This window comes from Gorilla gorilla, chromosome 11 (genome assembly GCF_029281585.2).
Source record: "Gorilla gorilla gorilla isolate KB3781 chromosome 11, NHGRI_mGorGor1-v2.1_pri, whole genome shotgun sequence".
Classification (NCBI taxonomy): Eukaryota; Metazoa; Chordata; class Mammalia; order Primates; family Hominidae; genus Gorilla; species Gorilla gorilla.
In genome coordinates this window covers 29,064,160-29,084,826 of record NC_073235.2, presented here as the reverse complement: position 1 = coordinate 29,084,826, position 20,667 = coordinate 29,064,160, and the positions used below count along the sequence as shown (strand labels likewise).

Sequence of the window (20,667 nt, the reverse complement as noted above, 5' to 3'; positions counted from 1 at the left end):
ATCTGCTGGTGGCATGCAGAGCATCCAGTAGGGGCTTCTGAGGCCCTGGGAAATGGTGGAGCCACAATATGGTAAGAGCCTGGATCCCTGAATGACTGCTAGGAGCAGAGTGCAACCTCCACCTCACCACTGACCCCACTGCCCATTGACAAGAGGAAGAAACAAACTATTATCAAGTCAAGCCACTGAAATTTGTTGATGTTGTTATAACGACATAACTACATGGTAGATTGTTAGCTTACCATGATTGAAACATTATCTTTCCATCCAAATCGGCCTTTGTCCTTCAAATATCACCTCAAGCACCCTCCCCCAAGGAAGCCAACCTGATTGTTCACTCTAGCCTCATCTTCCTTTTAATTCCCATGGTACTTGTTACCCACATCACACAATTCACCTCTTAGCATTTTCTTTTTTCAAAGCCGTACTTCCTAATGAATTGTAAGCTTCTCAAGGTAGGAATCATGTGTTAGTTTTCTGTATCTTCACAATGCCTAATAATAATGATAATAGCTAACATATATATTGCTACTCTTTTTTTTTTTTGTAGTCAGCTATTTAATTAGGTTCTTAAGACATTTAGAACACCAATTTGTGAGGATAAATTCCATTCGTCAGGGCAAACACAGATCGCAGGTAGCCCTGGAGCTGAGGAATAGCTTTGATTTTTGGTAAAATTTGTGAGTCCACAGCTTTCTGATCAATCTTGCGCTGCTCCGTAATCTCATATTTGTCTTTTTCTGTGTCGAAGATCTCACCTTCCTGGTGTCTGGGCTTCCGCAGCTGCTTCTTCTTGAAGCAAGCATCAGTAAGATGTTTTGGGATTTTTACATTGCTGATATCGATTTTGGTTGAGGTGGCAATGACAAATTTCTGGTGTGTTCTTCGTAGAGGAACTTGATTGAGGACCAGAGGTCCAGTCACAAGTAACAAGCCACTAGCCAGCTGCTTCAGGAAAACCACCCTCTTGCCCCTGTGGCGTCCAGTGAGGATGATCAGAATGGTCCCGGGGGTAATGCTGGCTCGCAGTTTTCTCACGTGCTGACTGAAGGGTTTTTTGCCGTGGCTCAACAGCTTTCGAGGCACATCTTCAGTAGGATAATATCTAGGCATTTTGCGAAGTTTAACCACCCGGGTACCGCCGTTCTTGTCACCACCAACTGGTTTTGTAACAGTTGCAAGAACCTTCTCCTTCTTTTTCTTTTCAACCTTGGATTTAGCGGCTGAGTATTTCCTCTTGTACATGGCCTTTCTGGAATACATGGCAGATCGGGAATACCTGCCAATTCCTCTGACAAGGACTGGGTTGCGGCTGCAACGGGGCTTCCCCTTCTTGGGCTTTTTAGCTTTGAGGTTACCCTTTTTCACCTTGCCACCAGCATCAACCTTCTTGGCTTTGGGTTTCTTCTCTTTAGTATCTGGCTTCTCAACTTTTTCACCCGCCATCTTGCAAGATGGGAAAGAGCTATATTGCTAATCTTAAATAGTAAGATGCATAAAATATGATTACACATAGAGTTTATTTGAGTGTGCGGATAGCCACCCAGGAGACCTCAACTCCAAACGAACGGGTTCAGCGTTCCAAAGTGGAGAAGTTAAGGTTTTACTTATACAGAGACAGACAGAAAAATTTTAGCAGGATTATAATATTTTCCATACAAGACAGTGCATATGTTACAGTGATTTGATTGGTTACAGATTGCTGCATCCCAAGGAAGATGACATTATTACTCTGTAGAAGGGGCAGTGATCTGAGGGGGTTTTATCTCTGGCACCACTTAGTCTCAATTATTTACAGGGGGAAAAATGGCAGAAGTTGCAGCTGCATGCCATGTGACTCAGGCTGCATAGTCACATTCCTCTCAAGACTCAGAACAATTTAAGTTCCAACAGCTTTAAGTTTGAATTATTTGGCTGGGTGCAGTGGTTCACGTCTGTAATCCTAGCACTTTGGGAGACCGAGGTGGGTGGATCACCTGAGGCCAGGAGTTCAAGACCAGCCTGGTCAACATGGTGAAACCCCATCTCTACTAAAAATACAAAAAATAGCCAGGCGTGGTGGTGCACACCTGTAGTCCCAGCTACTAGGGAGGCTGAAGCACGAGAATTGCTTGAACCCAAGAGGCGAAGGTTGCAGTGAACCAAGATTGTGCCACTGCACTCCAGCCTGGGTGACAGAGAGAGATCCCATTTCAAAAAAAAAAAAAGTTTGAATTATTTAATTTCACAATATTCTGTCCCAGGAATCATTATATAATATATATAATTATATCATGTATAATATTATACAAGTAATATATATAACATATTATACATTATAATTATATATGTGCATTTAGCTTCATGACAACTCTGTGATATAAATGGTACTGTTATCCCCAGCTTATAGATGAGGACGTTGAAGCACAGAGAGGTTCAGCAACTTGCTCAAGGTCACGCAGCTAGTAAGTTTCATTTGTGTCTTCCCTGGTAGGGCTTGCTAGTGGCTCGAGCACAAGAAGCTGGGTCAGACTTAGAGACCTGGCTTCTCTGACATAGAAAAAAGCTAAGAGTACTTGAAACCTGATTCAACCCTCTCATTTGATACACGTGGAAACTGAGGCTCATAGAAGGCTGGTAGCTTGTCCCAGCTCACTAAGTACAATAAGCCCAGTGATAGGCCCACAGCCTAGGGCTCTAAGCCCCCAGTCTACAGCTCTGATGGTGCCAGGCTGTCGTTTATATTATGTGGCCTCTTGCTCCCTGACATGTTCAGCAGATGGCAATGTCTTCAGAGTGTCTCCAAATAAATCTTACATTCACTTAGGGAATGCAGCGTCTCTGGGTTATCTGTTAAGGGAGGAAGCATTGTGGACCGCTGCAAGTTTGCCTCTCCATTCTTCTGTCATTAGCACCCTTGGTGTGGGAAACAGCCTATCTTCTGGGTGCCTCCCTACCACCGCCATGGGCCAACTGCACTGGGGTGGGGTGTGATGGGTAAGGAGATGGCAGTCCTGAAAATGTAAGGCAGCCAAGACTCAGAAAGACACATCTGTGCCACTACAGAATTTCTCTACCAGGATCCAGGAGGGACAGCCAGCTGGTAGGAAGGAGCTCTGGGAACTCTCCGTAAGCTGTGTTTACACTGACAACCACACTGCTTTAACTAAGGCTCTGTATTCATTTGAAAGACTTGTCCTGTCTCACTAAATTGTTGGCTTTCTGAGTACAAAAATTAGATCTGATGCTTCTTTGCAGGCTTCTAGAGCTAAGAACATTGTTGTGTGTCCAGAGTGTTTCTATCCATTCTCCAAACCACCAGTACAGTTAGTTTTAACGCTAAAATTCAGTAATTCTCATCCGGCAATTGCATTGTTTATAACCCAACCACTTTCCTGACTGTTGGACTTACATCTCTGGTGAAACTAAAAGGTTCTCTTCCACTGAACCTCTTCCTGGAATTTTGATCTATTAATCCTGCTCCATTTACACAGGTGTACTCTCACCTTCTCTTTAGAAGAGGGCTTAGAGCCTTGATATCTTCTATCAAGTGATTTGGTTTCGGACACTGCTAATTCTTTGTTCTTTTGATTCTCAAGACTGCCTGAGAAGATGTCATTCCCACAGCTGAAAAGAAGGAATTTGGATTCAATGCTGTTTCCACCACTTCGGAAAGGAATATCCATGAACTCTCTTGCATGAAAATGGGAATTTCCAGAGAGAAACCACTTCTCCCCTTTCTTCTCTTCCCACGTCCTCTTCAGGACCCTATAATTGGGCTCTGCCAGCATACTCTGACTGGCTAACGAAGGGTCAGATATCTGCAGTAGTAACAAAAGGCTCTTTTTCTACATGTCTACACCTCCTGGGGAGTCTTTGCTTAAACCTCTACTGGCCCTCCTCCGATCCAAAGGCAAGAATGTTCCCCTCTCTGTCCAAGACTAAAATGAACAAGTAAGGAAATGGATTTTACTCAGCCTATTGCAATAGGGAGAGCACTCCAGATATGATCAGTGTCTTGGCAGCGTAGTTTTGACTTTTATAGGGAGGAAGGTGGGATGATTGACAGTTGGGATTGTTTTGCAATCGGGAGAAGTTTCAGTCAGGTGAACAGAAAATGTTCTCTGTGTCTAACTAGTTGGGGGGAGGAGAGTTCTAATCTCAACTAATCACTCGATATCATCAGCGGGAATTTGGAAGGTCTGTTTGGCTTTATTAACTGGCTCAGAATAAAGGGGAAAGGTCTCTGTTTGGCCTTGTCACAGGCAAACAAGGGGGTCATCTGCACGCGTTTTATCTGAGTCACATGGAGACGGGTGGTTCTTTACAGTGTGCCGTTCCAGAAACACAAATAGATGAGGGGGTTTCTTAATCACCGCTGTTTTCCAGGAACACAGGGCTCAGGTAAAGTTCAACTTCACCTTCCTCGGTGTTTCATCAGGGGAACTCTTCTGTAAGCAAAGACGTGTACTTCTTACTGTTGGCTAAATGGCTTCTTAACAAGGAAATTAAATCGTTGTTTAGAATGAAAGAGAGGAAGACGCCGGGAGAGGAGGCGCTGTGGATCGCGCCAGTTAGCAACGCATCACAGCTCGCGGTCGTCATACTACAAGTCCCAGTGAGCAACGCCCGCTTTCTTGCCTACTGCGGGCGGGAACCAGGCGCCTCTGGGCCTGACGGGAAAGACAGTGGTTTGGCTGAATGACGGAAAAGTCATTTGAGCAGGTCTTCATTTTTCGGAAGAGTGTCTCAAAAGCTCTTCAAACAAGGCACGGACACAGAATCTAGGAAATGATAAAGAATCAATGATAACGTTATTTCCACGGGGGTCAGACCAGGATCCACCCGAGGAAGGTATTTAACTAAAGCCCGAGTTCCAGCTCAATTTTCCCAGGAGTCTCCTTTCCGGCCGTGCCTGGCGTCATTGCTGTTGCGTCTTCTCATTGGCCGGTTGACGGGTTGCGGCGCCTGCGCGCTGCATTCCTTTGAGGGTCGTGGGCAGACGCCATTTTGGCCCTAGCGGTGCTTCTAGGAAGTAGAGCGCCGGCTCGTATGCCTGCCCGCCCGCCAGCCTGCCGGGTACGGCGTTTTCCGCCGGGGCTTCCAGGTCAAAGAATTCGCCTTTGCCGCTGCCGCTTTCTTACCCTCCGCACCCGTTAAGTTCTCCGGTCGGGCGGGGGTCTCTGAACACTTAGCCGCGCCATCCGGGGTCACACCGCCTGGAAGGAGGTGACGGGGGCGGCGCGGGGCGCGGACACTCCCCGCTGAGAGTCCGCCTGCCATGGACTCGGAATATTACAGCGGCGACCAGTCAGGTGGGGCAGGGACCTGGGGGACCGGGCTGGGAGGCGGAGCAGTTACTCGGCGGGGCTTGGCCTGGCACCCCGCGGGTGGGGGCAAGGAGGCCCCCGAGACCTTCCCTCCCGCGACCCGGCCCGAGGAGGGCAAGAGCCCTCTGACCAGCTGCAAGCGTCGAAGCTAGAACGTTGGAGAGGGGATTCTGGTGGGAAAGCTTTCTTCTGAATCGGCGAAGGTTTTTGCTGAAATTGGGAAGTCACTTTCATATGTTAAGCTCCTATTGTGTGCAAAGTGCTAGGGAAGGGGAAGGAGAGGTGTCTTCTGTTAAAGAGAGTTTTCAGTAGTTGAGTAGTTGGAGAATCCAAGGGGCGATGGGGCGGGGGATCCTTCCTAGACTTTTCACTCCTAGTTAGGAGTGGTTTAATCTTGCTTGCAACACCGGACCTAAGTGCAGGACCCATGTTTCAGTTGCATGCATAGAGTAAGGAATGCGCTTCTGGCACTTACTGGTGGTTTTTGTGCCTTTCCTCCACCTTGAGATCGTTCCTCTTCCTCCTCACCGAAGTTTGGTCTCTTTTCTTTACTGTTTGTTTATTCTGTAAACTCTTACTGGGGCCCACTCTGCTGGCACGGTGCTTGGCACCTGAGATTAAGGATAAGTGAGGCAGAACCTGGTGTGGGAAACACGTCGCATTTGCTTTCCCTTTGTGTGCTAGTCATGTTGGGGCGTTCTGTTACAAAAGTTCTTAAATACACCATAAATAAATACACCCTCTATGTACCCACAAAAATTGAAAATTAAAAAGAAAACTTGAGTGCTTAAATAATTGTTTAAGCGTTAAGCCCTTTACTGTTTTGAGTTCATTGCTTTTCCTTACGTAGGACAGTGAATTGTAATGACTGCAAAGGGTTTTCCAAGCATGCACTGCTTAAAAACACTTTCCTAAGCCAGGTACGGTGGCTTATGCCTGTAATCCCAGCACTTTGGGAGGCGTAGGCGGCCGATGGCTTGAGCCCAGGAGTTCGAGACCAGCCTGGGCAACACAGTGAGACCACCCCCACCCCCACCCCCCATGCCCATACCCCACCCCCCTACGCCCCTACCCCACCCCCCTACTTCGTCTCTACAAAAAATGCAAAAATTAGCCGAGTGTGGTGGCGTACACCTGTAGTCCCGGTTACTCAGGAGGCTGAAGTGGGAGGATCCTTTGAGCCCTGAGCCCGGGAGGCAGAGGTTGCAGTGAGCCGAAGTTGCACCACTGCACTCCAGCCTGGGCGACAGAGCAAGACTCTGTCTCAAAAAAACAAAACAAAACAAAAAACACTTTCCTGATACTTTCAAAATAGTTTTTTTTCCATTCATTTGTGTTTTTAAGTTACTTTTTAAAAAGTAGACCGAGCACGGTGGCTCACGCCTGTAATCCCGGCACTTCGGGAGGCCGAGGTGGGCGGATCACCTGAGGTCAGGAGTTTGAGACCAGCCTGGCCAACGTGGTGAAAGCCCATCTCTACTAAAAATACAAAAAATTAGCCAGGCATGGTGGCGGGCGCCTGTAATCCCAGATACTCAGGAGGCTGAGGCAGGAGAATCACTTGTTGAACCCGCGGGGTGGAGGTTGCAGTGAGCTGAGATCACGCCATTGCACTCCAGCCTGGGCAAAAAGAGCAAAACTGTGTCTCCAAAAAAAAAAAAAAAAGTAATTATATGTAATACATGTACATAGGTTAAAATACGATTTTACTCTGTATTTTTTAAAGTATTGGGGCTGGGTGTAATCCCAGCACTTTAGGAGGCAAAGGCAGGAGGATTGCTTGAGGCCGGGAGTTTGAGACCAGCCTGGGCAACATAGCAAGATCCCATCTCTACAAAAATAGAAAGTTAGGTAACAGTTTGTATTTACCATTTTATATGTGCTTTTCTTGAATGGATTTTCACTTGTTTTGGACTGGAGTTCCTTGTGTTCTTCATTTGTAAACAAATACTTACTGTATATCAGGTACTAGGCAGTGTTCTGGGCTCCAGAGATTTAGCAGTGAACCAAAATCCCTGTTCTTGTGGCATTTTCATTCAAGTGAAGAAGACCCACGTTAAACAAAATAACTTCAGGTGGTATATTAGAAGGTGATAAATGCCATGGAGAGAAAGACCCAATTTTAACATGAAGTTGAAATAAATTGTTGACTTGGTGTTTAGTGTTGTTTCTTAAGCTACAAATTGTTTTTATGGTGTAGTTTTGCTGCCACGTATTTCACAGTACGTGTTATGCTTGTTGGTGTTTGTATGAGTATTGTATTACCTTATTCAAAATATTAGCATCTTTAGTTAATGCTTCCTCAGTGGTAACTTTTGCACTTACGTTATTCCTGATTCAGTGTGTTCATTTCACTGTAGATGTCATTCATCTTACACCATAAGTTGGTTTTTGTTTTGTTTTTAATCAGATGATGGTGGTGCTACCCCAGTACAGGATGAACGGGATTCAGGGTCAGACGGTGAGGATGATGTAAATGAGCAACACTCCGGATCAGACACTGGAAGTGTAGAACGTCATTCAGAGGTATTGGCTAACCAACATCTTTGGGAGGGCTTTACCCTTGCGTTCTGTGAGATCTGTTATATTATAGGAGTTACAGAATCTCTGTGACAGAGTTTAGGGTTTAATCTCTGAGAGTAAAGGAGCATAAGTTAATAGAAAACTGCTTGAAAAATAAATAGGGATGGTCTGGTTATTGTTGAAATCACAGTGAAATATGTTCTGATTGGGTCACATTTCAAATGTTAGGCAGTTTTCAACTGTGCGTATTGATTCAGAAAATGGGCCCGGCCTTTGATATTTGACTAAGTTTCCCTATTCTGCAATAATGTCATAGTGGGGCATTGAGCATTTGCAATCTGAAGAAACACCACTTGAAATAGAAAGTTATGGGGGTTATCACCTGTCAAAATTTATGTCAGCATTTGCCCTTCTGATTTTGAACTGTTACGGTGTATATAATGTATGTAATAATAATGGTTTTTTTTTTTTGAGACAGGGTCTGACTCTGTAACACAGGCTGGAGTACAGTGGTGAGACCGTGGCTCACTGCAGCCTCTGCCTCCTGGGCTCAAGCCATCCTCCCACCTCATAGCCTCCCGAGTAGCTGGGACTACAGGCACAGGCCACCACTTCCAGCTATTTTTGTTTTCAGGGTAGAGATGGGGTTTCACCATGTTGGCCAGGCTGGTCTCAAACTCCTGACCTCAAGTGATCTGCCCACCTCAGCCTCTCAAAATGCTAGGATTACAGGCGTGAGCCACCACACCTGGCCTGCAAATATAATTTTAAGAGCTGTTTTTGTTTAATAATACGGAGTAGTATTGGGTTTTGTGTACATTTTAACGTATTTGCCCTAATACATAAATATTTCAGAACTGCTTTATTTTCCTTTCTGTTTATACATCATGTTAACAAGATAAAATTGGGAAATTTTTCAATAAGTTCGCCGTAAGTCTTCGGTAGATACGACTGAAACAAATAGGAATGATAAAGATGCAAAGATTTAAGAACTTTCTATGCCTTATATTTTTCTTGATTACACATATGCAGAAAATTGTCCAATTTTTAGTAGGTGTGATTAGAGATTATATTGACTCTGTCCTTTGACAGCAACATTAGCATATCATACATTCAACAGGTATTTATTGAGCACCTAATATGTGTCAGACTCTTTTTGCAGGTGCTTTGGACTTATCAGTGACTAGAAGTTAAAATCCTTCTCTTCTTAGGTTTGTTTTTCCAGTAGGAGGAGAAAGACATTAAGCAATAAACATTTTTTTTTTTAATTGTGTAGTCTGCTAGAAGATAACAAATGCTGTGAAGAAAACAGATAATTAGAACAGAACAAAGGATGGAGGGCAGGCTTTGGTGTTAAATAGGGACCATATAGGTCTTTTATTAAGAAAGTGACATTTGAACCAAGGTGTGAAGGGAGGCAAAGGAATAGCTGTGTGGATATGGACGTTTAGGGGAAGAACATCCCTGGCAAAGACCCCAAGGTGAGAGTGTGCTTGATATCTTCAAGGAGCCAGTGGAACTGAAGTGGGGTCATTAAGGGGTAGGGGAGGTCAGAGAACTAAATGCGGGTGTGGAAAAGGCTCATCTTTTATATATTTTGATGTCACTCAGGTTTTTTCTGTGCTTTTAAACATTCAGAATAAATTCCAATATTTTAATTGATAGTTGGAAGTTACTTAATAATGTATATGTTGTTACAGCCAGTGCATTTAGTGCATGATATTTTAAGTTTCCTCTTTGGAAACAGCATTCAGAGATTAACCACAGTCAGTTTAGAGCCCAGTAGGGTAGTCATCTCATGGCCTCATGGTGCAGTTACAAGTTCAGGTTACCCTAAGCATCTTTATTTTTTTATAATACGGATTCTAAATAAATAAGTGTGGCTGTTTTTGAAAATTTGGAAATCACCGACTGTCCCAGACTTAAACTATAGTTTGACTTAAAAATTTTCAACTTTGCGATGTTGCAAGTGCTGTATGTATACTTTGAGTACCCATACAACCGTTCTGTTTTTTCACTGTATTCAGTAAATTACATGAGATACTCAACATTCTATTATAAAATAGGTTTTGTGTTGGGTGATTTTGTCCAACCGTAGATCTTACCTCTGTAATGTTTGGAGCACATCTAAGGTAGGCTAGGCTAAGCTGTGATGTTTGGTAGATTAGATGTATGAAATGCATTTTTGGCTTAATTATATTTTCAGCTTACTATGGGTTTATCAGGCTGTAACCCCATAATAAGTTGAGGCGCTCCTGCATCTGTAAAGTTTAAAGAAAAAAATTAAAACCAGCATAGTCCAACTACAGAAATGACTATGAGCCTTTTCACATTATTTCTCCTGCAGTTTCATTCTGTCCCAGGTATATGACGTCTATATATTTTAACTTTACTTGAGATGTTATTATATATATTTTGTGTCTTTCTATCTATATATTTTGAGACAGAGTCTCACTCTGTCCCAGGCTGGAGTGCAGTGACGTGATCTTGGCTCACTGCAACCTCCGCCTCCCAGGTTCAAGCAATTCTCCTGCCTCAGCCTCCGGAGTAGCTGGGATTACAGTGCGCTACCACGCCTGATTTTTAGTATTTTTAGTAGAGACAGGGTTTCACCATGTTGGCCAGGCTGGTCTCAAACTCCTGACCTTGTGATCCACCGGCCTTGGCCTCCCAAAGTGCTGGGATTACAGGTGTGAGCCACTGTTCCCAGCCTATGTATTATTTTTATCTCTTCACTTAAGATGATACTTTTAAGTGTTTCCCCACGTCATTAAAGATTCTCAATAAGCATAATGTTTAATGGTTTCACAATATGGATGCAGCATCACTTATTCAGCAATTTTCTAATTGTTGTCATTTATGCTGTTTAGCTATTGTATTAAATAACTGAAGCTGCCCTGAAGATTTTTGTACATAAACATTTGTGATCATTTTTTATTGTTCCCTTAGAAAGCTGCCAGGAGAATTAACGAGATTAGTGACTAAGACATTTTAAGGCTCTTCATAGAAATTCCTCTCCAGGAAGGTTATGGTAATTTGCTAAACCACTAGTACTTCAAGAGTGCCAGTTGTACTGTGTATAAGTGTTGAGTTCTGTATTAATGAATGTTCTTTTGCCTGTTTAAAATGGCTTTTAAGAAGACATTTTGTTTTCTCATTAAAAATTTTTTTTAGAAGTAATGGGATGTTAAAAGAGTACGGTTGCATTAAATGAAGCAGTGCAAAGGCCGGGCGTGGTGGCCCTTGCCTGTAATCCCAGCACTTTGGGAGGCCGAGGTGGGTGGATCATGAGGTCAAGAGATCGAGACCATCCTGGCCAACATGGTGAAACCCCGTCTCTACTAAAAATACAAAAATTAGCCAGGCGTGGTGGTTTGCGCCTGTAGTCCCAGCTACCTAGGAGGCTGAGGCAGGAGAATCTCTTGAACCCGGGAGGTGGAGGTTGCAGTGAGTAGAGATCACGCCACTGCACTCCAGCCTGGTGACAGAGCGAGACTCTGTCTCAAAAACAAAAACAAAACAAAAAAAAATGGGGCAGTACAAATTACAGGTCCAAAGCCTAAAAGATACTAGTTTCCTCTTGAGGCTGTAACAACTTGATACAACTTGGTGGCTTAAAACAACGAAAAATTATCTTATAATTCTGGAGGTCAAGTCCAAAATGGGTCTCACTGGACTAAAATCAAGGTGTCCCGGGGCTGTGTTCTTCTCTGAGGGAAGATACGTTTCCTTGCTTTCTTCAGTTTGTAGTGGCTACCTGCATTTCTTGGCTGAGGCTCCTTCCTCCATCTTCAAAACCAGCAGCATAGCATCTTCAGAACTCATTTTCTGACCTCTTCTTTCTGTCATCATATCTCTCTCTTACTCTGACCTTCCTGTATCCCTCCTGTAAGAACCTTTGTAATTATAATTGGGCCTACCTGGATAATCCAGGGTAATGTCCCTATTTCAAGGTCCTTACCTTAATTACATCTGCACAGTCCCTTGCATGTAAAGTGACATATTCACAGGTTCCAAGGGTTAGAACGTGGACATTTTTGAGGGGCCATTATTTTGCTACCATAAGATGGTACTCACAGCATAATTTTCCCAATAATGGTACTTTTTTTTTTTTTAAAACCCCTTATCTGTATTTTAGAATTTAGGCTAGTATTTTTTTTAAAATTCATTTCACCTATAGTATTTACTCAGTGCACACACACACACACACACACACACACACACACATATACACACAATCTTTAAGATAGTGGTCAGTATAGGAAATACTGATAAGATTTTGAAGACCAGTAATTTTTGAAGATTTCTTAACCACTTTATTAGAAAGCTCCTTTAGTTATTAAAAAAAAACTTATTTTTTCTTAAAGTAATTGTATATGTCTATAAATAATCTCAGACAGGTGACAGAACAAGTCTCATATCAGACTACCTTAAGAAAACAAGAGTTTACTGTAACACATGTATGTAATAGGCTGTAAATCTTTCTGTCTAGGTAGCTTGTTCTGTCCATCTGTCATTGATGGCCCTGCCTAATGGCCATTTCTAATAACATCTCTGTTTATTCTTGTATGGTTGGCTTTATTTTTTTCTCCAAGATTTGAAAAACACTCAGTAATCAAGATAAATGATATTTTAAAACTCAAAATGAATGCAAAAAAATGAACAAAATATCAAAATCTTAAAGTTAGGATCAGTAACAATGCTGTGTTGGTCTATATTTGAGCCAGAGGGAAAAGGAAAAACCAGTACCGGTTATCCTGTCTTCACATTTTAAATATTTTGTTCATCATGGGTTTTTTTGCACCAACGTTGATCTTTAAAAAGATCACCTGTCTTGGGCCGGGTGCGGTGAGTGACGCCTGTAATCCCAGCACTTTAGGAGGCCGAGGTGGGTGGATCCCCTGAGGTCAAGAGTTCGAGACCAGCCTGGCCAACGTGGTGGTGAAACCCCGTCTCTACTAAAAATACAAAAAATTAGCCAGGCGTGGTGACAGGCTCCTATAATCCCAGCTACTCGGGAGGCTGAGGCCGGAGAATCACTTGTACCTGGGAGGCAGAGGTTGCAGTGATCTGAGATCACGCCATTGTACTCCAGCCTGGGCAATGAGAGCAAAACTCTGCCTCAAAAAAAAAAAAAAAAAAAGAATCGCCTGTCCTTTAAAAAGCAGCTTTTCTTTTTCTTTTTCTTTTTTGAGGCAGAATCTTACACTGTCGCCCGGCCTGGAGTGTAGTGGCACAATCACAGCTCACTGCAGCCTCAACCTCCCACGCTTAAGTGATCCAGACCTCAGCCTCCCAAGTAGCTGAGACCACAGGCATGCGCCAGTATGCCCAGCTAATTTTTGTATTTATAGTAGCAGTGGGGTTTTGCCTTGTTGCCTAGGGTGATGTCAAGCTCCTGAGCTCAAGCCATCCGCCCGCCTTGGCCTCCCAAAGTGCTGGGATTATAGGTATGAGCACCGTGCCTGGCCCAAAAAAGGGCTCTATTGAGATCAATTTACATACTATACAATTTGTGCAATTCAGTGATCTTTAGTATTTCATAGTAGCCCACCTATCGCCACAGTTGGTTTTAGAATTTCATCACCTGAGAAACGCTTTTGCTGTTACCTTTCTAACCTCCTCTTCCATTTGCCTACCCCTCCTCACCCCACAGTCCTCAGCAACCACTGATATACTTTCTGTCTCATAGAAGTCCTTGTTCTGGACATGTCTTACAAATGGAATGGTAAAATATGGTCTTTTGTGACTTATTTCACTTAGCATAATATTTTCAGGGTGTAGCCATGTTGTAGCACACATCAGTACTTTGTTCCTTTTTGTGGTAAATAATATTCCATTATATGGATATACTATATTTTGTTTATCCATTCATCAGCTGATGACATTTGGATTGTTTCTTTTGGTATTATGAATAATGCTGCTATAAACATTTGTGTACGAATTTTTTGTAGACATATGTTTTCAGTTCTCTTGGGTTTATTCCTAGGGAGGTAATTGCTGGCTCATAACGTAATTCTGTGTAATCATTTGAGGAACTGCCAGACTATTTTCCACAGTGGTTACACCATTTTACATTCACACCAGCTGAGTGTAAGGGTTCTGATTTCTCCATACTCTTGTCGGCAATTATTACCTGACTTTTTGGGGTGTAGTTTTATTCTTTGCATTGGCTGTCTAGTTATCCCATTGCCATTTGTTGAGAAGACTGTTCTTTCCCCATTGGATGGTCTTGGCATCCTTGTTGAAAATCTGTTGACCATAGGATATATGGCTTCATTTCTGGACTTTAAAAACTTACTCATGTCTGCATCTATCCTTGTGCCTGTACTAGTGTATTAACTACTATTGCTTTGTAGTATGTTTTGATATTGGAGAGTATGAGTCCTAATTTGTTCTTTTCAAGATTCTTTTAGCCAATCTGGGTCCCATGGAGTTACCTGTGTATTTTAGAATCAGTTTGTTGATTTCTGCAGAGAAGTTAGCTGGGATTCTGATGGGGGATTGCACCGAATCTGTAGACCAGTTTGGGGAATATTGCCATCTTGATAGTGTAAAGTCTGTTCATCCAAGAACATGGGATGTCTATTTAAGTGTTTAATTGCTTTTAACAGTGATTTATAGTTTTCCGTGTATACATGTTCGATTTCTTTGTTAAATTTATGTTATTCTCTTTGATGTTTAGTAAATGGAATTATCTTACTAATTTCATATTCATATTGTTTCTAAACATTTTTCCTACTATTTCTAATTTTATTTCATTGTAGTGGGGGAACAAACCTTGTATATTGCTATTCTTTTAAATTTGTCAAGGTTTGTTTTAGGGCCTAGCACATAGTCTATCCTGGAGAATGTTCCATGCGCTTAATAAGAATATATATTGTTGAATAAAGGTTTTGTTTTGTTTTTAAGAAAGGTCTCTTCTGTTGCCTAGGTTGGAGTGCAGTGGTGTATTTGTGGCTCACTTTGACACAGCGGGCATGTGAAAAAATTATGGCTCATTGTAACCTTGAACTCCTGGTCACAAGCAGTCTTCCTGCCTCATACCCCTGAGTAGCCAGGACTACAGTTGTGTACCATCATGCCTGGCTAATTTTAAAATTTTTGTAGAGAGGGATTTTGCTATGTTGCCCAGGCTGGTCTTGAACTCCTGACCTCAAGTGGTTCCTCCCACCCTGGCCTCTCAGCAGTACTGGGATTAGACGTGTGAGCCATTGTGCCAGGCCTGTTTCTTTAGCTATCTGATTTAGTTGGTTTATAGTATTGTTGAAGTCCTCTTTTTTTCCTCATTGAGCTTATGTCTAGTAATTCTATTCAGCTGTTTTCTCCTTTTCTATTTTGTGTGTGTGTATTGCGGGGGCGGGGTGCGGAGTCTCACTGTCGCCCAGGCTGGAGTGCCATGACGCGATCTCGGCTCACTGCCCAGGTTGAAGAGATTCTCCTGCCTCAGACTTCTTAGTGGTTGGGACCACAGGCATACACCACACGCCCAGCTAATTTTTGTGTTGTAGACATGGAGTTTTGCCACGTTGCCTAGGCTGCCTTCTGTATTTTTTTAAACACTGAGCTCTGGGTAGGGGGTGGAGGAGTGGGAATGAGTTAGTAACCTGAAATCCTTTCAGCTTGCATCTCTTGGCATGGTCTCACAAGCCGGCCCAAGGGTGATTAGGGCCCCAGTATTCTCAGTGTGGTCCACCCAAGGTAGAGCCTTCTTTAAGCAAGTGAGGGTTGGGCAAAAGATGGGAATCTCCACTTCTCAACTGCAGTCTTTCGGAACTTAGCCACAGCAACAGGCACTGGGGAGCTGGATGAGAGATGCTGATGCCCTGCTCTTCCTGGGAAGGAAGCCCTCTAACTGAAGCAGGATGGAGAAGGAACTCTGTATTTCTGGCTGCAGCAATCTGGAGTGGAGTCAGCCTCACTGAATTGTGAGGTTGGAAGGAGGGATTGACCTTGGTTCAAGTAATCTCTCTTGTGGAATTTGTGTAGGCGTTTCTTCATTTGCCCTTTGCCGTTAGGACCATTTGTAGAGGCTTTAAGTGGTTGTTTTTAATAATTTTCACTGGGGAGGTCAGTAGAGCTTCTCATTCTGTGATGCCAAAAGTCCTTGTTTGACTTCATGTTTATCTCTTACAGATTGGTCAGACTTTTGCATATTCCCCAGTTTAAATCCCAAAGGGACCTATTATGCTTCTCTTGTCTGTTAGCGCAATCTGTATTGGGCCCATTGAGCTCTTTCATCTCATGGAGTTTCCTCTATGTGTGTATGGGTGAGGTCCTCTGGGTCCTGCCTGTGGCCACACCTCCAGAGAGAGCAGCCTTGTGTTGCTTTCCTGAACAAGAGATTCTTAGCAAGCCAGTTGTGGATATTTGGGGGCATGCCTGTATATTAACAGGACATTTAGCATCTTGGTTACTGGGCATTAAATGAAATGCTAGTAACACATCCTCCCCATCATTGATGACCAAAAACAGCCCCTCGAATTTCCCACTAACGCCTTGGGTGAAGACCCAGAACCGCCCTTGGGTTGAAAACACTGAAATGGACAAATGAGGTGTAATAAACATAAGAAAGGAAACAAGAAATACTCAACAATGTAGAAAATGAGCGATTAAACTGTAAATAGAACATTTATAAAAATGGCAATGCAGCTGTTGGAATTGCTTTCAAAGAATATTTAGTGACATGGAGAATTGAACATGTTACTTGTGATGCAGGATTTTTTTGGAGAGTGCCACTTCCGGTTGGCAGGAAACCTCTGGGGTCAGCAGTGCCCCTGCTTGGGCCTAGCTGGGCTCCGGGCTCACTTGGATTCGCCTGGACTCACCCTGCCCACTCGGCCTGGCAGGCTGCGGCCTGGCAGGCTGCGCTTGGTTTTTGCTACCGGCCTCTGCAGGCAAGGGGTGTGTGAATGAGTGAGTGCAGGGTCTGGTTACAGCACACAGCCAGGCGGGTCAGCTGCTGCAGCGGGCGGGCAGCTCCAGGCACCAACACAGGCGCTGGCTCCGTGTGAGGCTGCAGCTGGACACAGTGTGCCGCAGCAATTTCCATAGAAGGCACCGGTGTCCAGACGAGGGGGATGTGGTGGTGCCTGAAAACTCGGAGATGCCAGGAACTGCAGAGCCCCAAGGGTGTCACAGCTCAGTTCCCACTGCCAAGGGCTTGGCGAGCAGGGGCATATTACAACCCTGCTTTGGAGAGTCTCGAGGTCTGGGCTCTCAAGAAGCACTACAGCTCTTATTTGTTCCTGCTGCCCACAGCGTTGGCGAACGGTGGTATGCCATGCCCAGCGACTTTTTCTCCCCCATTGTTGGGTAAGCAGGAGGGAGGGGTACACCCCTTTTTGCATCCTCCGTTTGGCGGGTCCCAAGTGCTTTTCCTGCATCCAAGAAGAATGAGGTTACACGGACAACCGAGAGTGAGCAGGGTAGGGAAGAGTTTTATTGAGTGACGGAACAGCTGTCAGCAGCAAGGGGACTTGAAGTGGGCAGCCCCTACCCAAAGGTGGGTTGTCCCCAATGTGTGGCTAACTCTGGGGTTTTTATAGGCTCAGAATTGGGGAGTATGGGCTGTAGGTAGCCTTGGGAAAGGCAACATTTGATTAGTTAAAAATTAGCATTATTCAGAAAGAACCACTCAGGAAAGAGCAGGCAAACGGGAATAAAGGTTCTCATTCTGGTCAGGTGCTTTAGCAGCTCAGTTTTCAGGGTTTAAGCTGTCTTTGGCTTGAAGGTCACATTTCACCAGGGACCCACCCCATCTGCCTAGGAATTTGTTTGCTTCCTGCCGTTATTATTTGAAAGATACAGGCTATTATTATGATTCTAGGTCCTAGTTTAATTTTTTTAAAGTAAATTTACACATAGAAGAGATTGAAAGGACTAAAATGTAAATGATGGTGATCTTTGGGTGTGATTTGCATTCGTCTTATTTCTGCAGTGCTCATTAATGTTTCAAATAAAAAAAATAATTTGGTAGAATACTATGCCATTTTATATGGTAACCCATTTTTATAAGCATGCAACAGCTAACTCTAAATGTACTAAAAAATTCAAGATTTAGAAGAAACTTGTGAAGAACCCTTTCATGTGAATAAAGATAAACCTTTCTTTACTAGCTGTTTTTTTTTCTGTTTTTATCTTTATATTCCCTTACTAAAAAATTATAACTATTAGGTATCAATTTGATACCTAATAGATTAGTTGGAAGCATACATGGAAAGGTAGTTTCTTAAATTTGAAGAAAAGGTATTGCAGTTTAGATTTCTCAATCCAGAAGCCTATAGAAGTTTTACACATCTTTCTTTGAATATTTTATATTCCCAACTACCCCGTACCTCATGTGCAGCCTGAGATAGTTGACATTTTTTTCTCTGTCCCCAACTGTGTTATTATATGGTTTCCAAATCAAGTTAATTTAAACCTTTTTTTTGTTTTTTATTTTTTTTGAGACACAGTCTCACTCTGTCACCCAGGCTGGAATGCAGTGGTGTGATCTTGGCTGACTGCAACCTCTGCTTCCTGGGTTCAAGCAATTCTCTTGCCTCAGCATCCTGAGTAGCTGGGACTACAGGCATGCGCCACCACACCCAGCTACTTTTTGTATTTTTAGTAGAGACAGGGTTTCACCCTATTGGCCAGGCTGGTCTTGAACTCCTGACCTCAGGTGATCCACCCACCTTGGGCTCCCAAAGTGCTGGGTTTTATGGGTGTGAGCCATGGTGCCCCGCCAGATAATTAAATCTTTAGATTGGAATGCATTTCCCAAAAAATTGGCACTCTTGCTTAAGTTTATATAATGTGTGATAATTTATTATTCATGTCTTTCAAAAATGTTTATTGTTTACTAGGCATAGCAATGCAAACTTAAAACTTTAAGGTGTCCATGTGGGTGCGGCAGACCTATAAATAGGTGACTACTATATAGTGCGACATTGTGGAAAGGATACATACCAAGCACTGAGAGGAAGGGAGAATGGGCTTAGTAGCCAAGATATTTCAGCTGACAGAAGAATGAGAGACATTGCCAGTTGGAGAAACGGGTTAGGGGTGGTGATAGGGGTGGTGGTAATTCTGTCTAGCTAGAAGAGCAACAGGTACAGGGCCTAACATTAAGAAGAACTTGATATATTTCAGGAATGATTATTGTGGCTAGAAAATGGAATAGCTTAATGGAAGGTAATGCTGAATAATTAAGTTTGGGTTAGATGGCTTCACACCTTTTGTGGTAGGACAGATAGGGAAGAAGGGGGAAAACTCTGTAAAAATCTTTTCGAATAGTAATCACTGGAAATGTAACTTTTTAATAAAGCAATTTGAGCACCAAGTGAGGGGTGGCCGTCGAATGTGACCTAGTTGTAACTAGTTGCCAGTTCTAGTTTTTGTTATTTTTACCATATATTCTTTTAGACAGTATTTTTGCCAATTAGCTGTGTGGTTTTGATTCAGCTGGTTTCTGTTTCATGGAAAATGTATCAAAGGAAATGCTTATCTTAACATCCAGAAGCCTATAGATTTTATCTATATACAGAAGTACCCTCCTGAGCATCCCACAGGAAAAAATGGAGTGTGAGACATTGAGGAAGATGTTGTTTGGGAATGGAACCTGGCTTCTCATGGTTCTCTGACTGTAAGCAAAGCACAGTGGGCCCAGCCATCCGCCCTTGAAGTCAGTGACAACTCCTTTAGCTCCAACATTACTTGAATTGAGTAAAAGAAAAAGTCTGCTCTTGTTTGGATCTTTCCACCAGGAGGTTGTGTTAGTATAAGGAAAGCATCCTTATGGGGGAGTACATCAAAACAACTAGAAGATTTGTCTTGGCCATTGCTGTCCTGTTTCTTATTAGTTCTTTTGATTCTGTCTACATTTTCCTGTTTTAGTTTTCAGTCTTTGTCTTTGATTCTAATAATGTTTAACGCAAACATTATTTTCCATTTATTTTATGTTAAGCATTGCTTGTGGGGTTTCTTTTTCATTTTAGTGAGTATATTTTGAGTGTCTTTTTTATGCTGCAGGTAAACGATACATTTTTACAGAATAGCCTCTGATCTTAAGGTCAGTGTACCAGATAAATGTAAATAAATGTGTAAATCACCTTTCAGTGAAGTGTGAGCGTACAACATGCCATGGGGATATGAAGGGAGGGAATGGCTAACCAGGTCAGCAGACGTCACAGGATGTATTTGAGCTGAGTCTTGAAAGGGTGAATGTTTTGTAATTAATAATTAATGAGATTTTGTTATTGATGGTGCATAACATTTATTGAATATTCACAGGCTCTGTGCTAACTACTTTGCATGCTTTTAGTCCTCAGAACTGCCCTCTACGGTGTAGATAGTATTCCTAATTCCATCAGATCAAGGACATGGAAGCTTTGAAGAGTTAGGAAAATGTCCTTTGATCACATAGTAGAAAATAGCAGAGCTGGGGCTTGGACCTCAGGTCTTTCTGACTCTAAATTCCACAGCCTTAACTGTCACATTATGTTGCACAAAGTCCATCCATTCTACCTAGGGAGAAAGATGGAAGAGACTTCATGGGGCGAGTATTTTTGGCAAGTTTTTAGGCACGAAAAAGACAAGGTAGAAGAAAGATATTCTTGGTAAAGGGAACAGCATTTGTAAAGGCGCAAAGTTAGTAGTTCCACTCTACTGGAACTGGAGTAGAATTTCTAAAATGTGGTCAGAATCATGTGGACCACATGTCAAAATTCAGATTCTGTGACACCTTTCCCAGATACACTGAATTAATATCTGAAGGTGAGAAGCACAAAAGTTTGTATGGTTTTCTCCAAAGTTCCCCAAGTGATTCTTATGCATACTGAAGTTTGGGAAC

At 42.9% G+C, this 20,667-nt stretch overlaps 2 protein-coding genes across 6 annotated transcripts in view; one reads left to right on the top strand and one right to left on the bottom strand.

The window, feature by feature from the left end:
• Positions 1–534: 534 nt before the first annotated feature.
• Positions 535–1,475, bottom strand: LOC101154270 (large ribosomal subunit protein eL6-like). Its single transcript, XM_055380670.2, has one exon. The coding sequence runs from the start codon at positions 1,444–1,446 to the stop codon at positions 580–582; it is 867 nt and encodes a 288-aa protein (XP_055236645.1). The 5' UTR covers positions 1,447–1,475; the 3' UTR covers positions 535–579.
• A 2,881-nt stretch (positions 1,476–4,356) lies between these two features.
• The window catches only part of IWS1 (interacts with SUPT6H, CTD assembly factor 1), a 46,401-nt gene continuing 30,090 nt past the window's right edge, over positions 4,357–20,667 (top strand). The window contains exons 1-2 of one of the 5 annotated variants that reach the window (XM_019022523.3): positions 4,357–4,833; positions 7,720–7,835. In XM_019022523.3, the coding sequence (XP_018878068.2) occupies positions 4,785–4,833; positions 7,720–7,835 (165 nt within the window). In that variant the 5' untranslated portion in view covers positions 4,357–4,784. Of the gene's footprint in view, positions 5,295–7,719; positions 7,836–20,667 lie in introns of all 5 variants that reach the window. The other 4 variants (XM_055380667.2, XM_004032516.5, XM_055380668.2 and 1 more) reach the window with 4 other exon arrangements.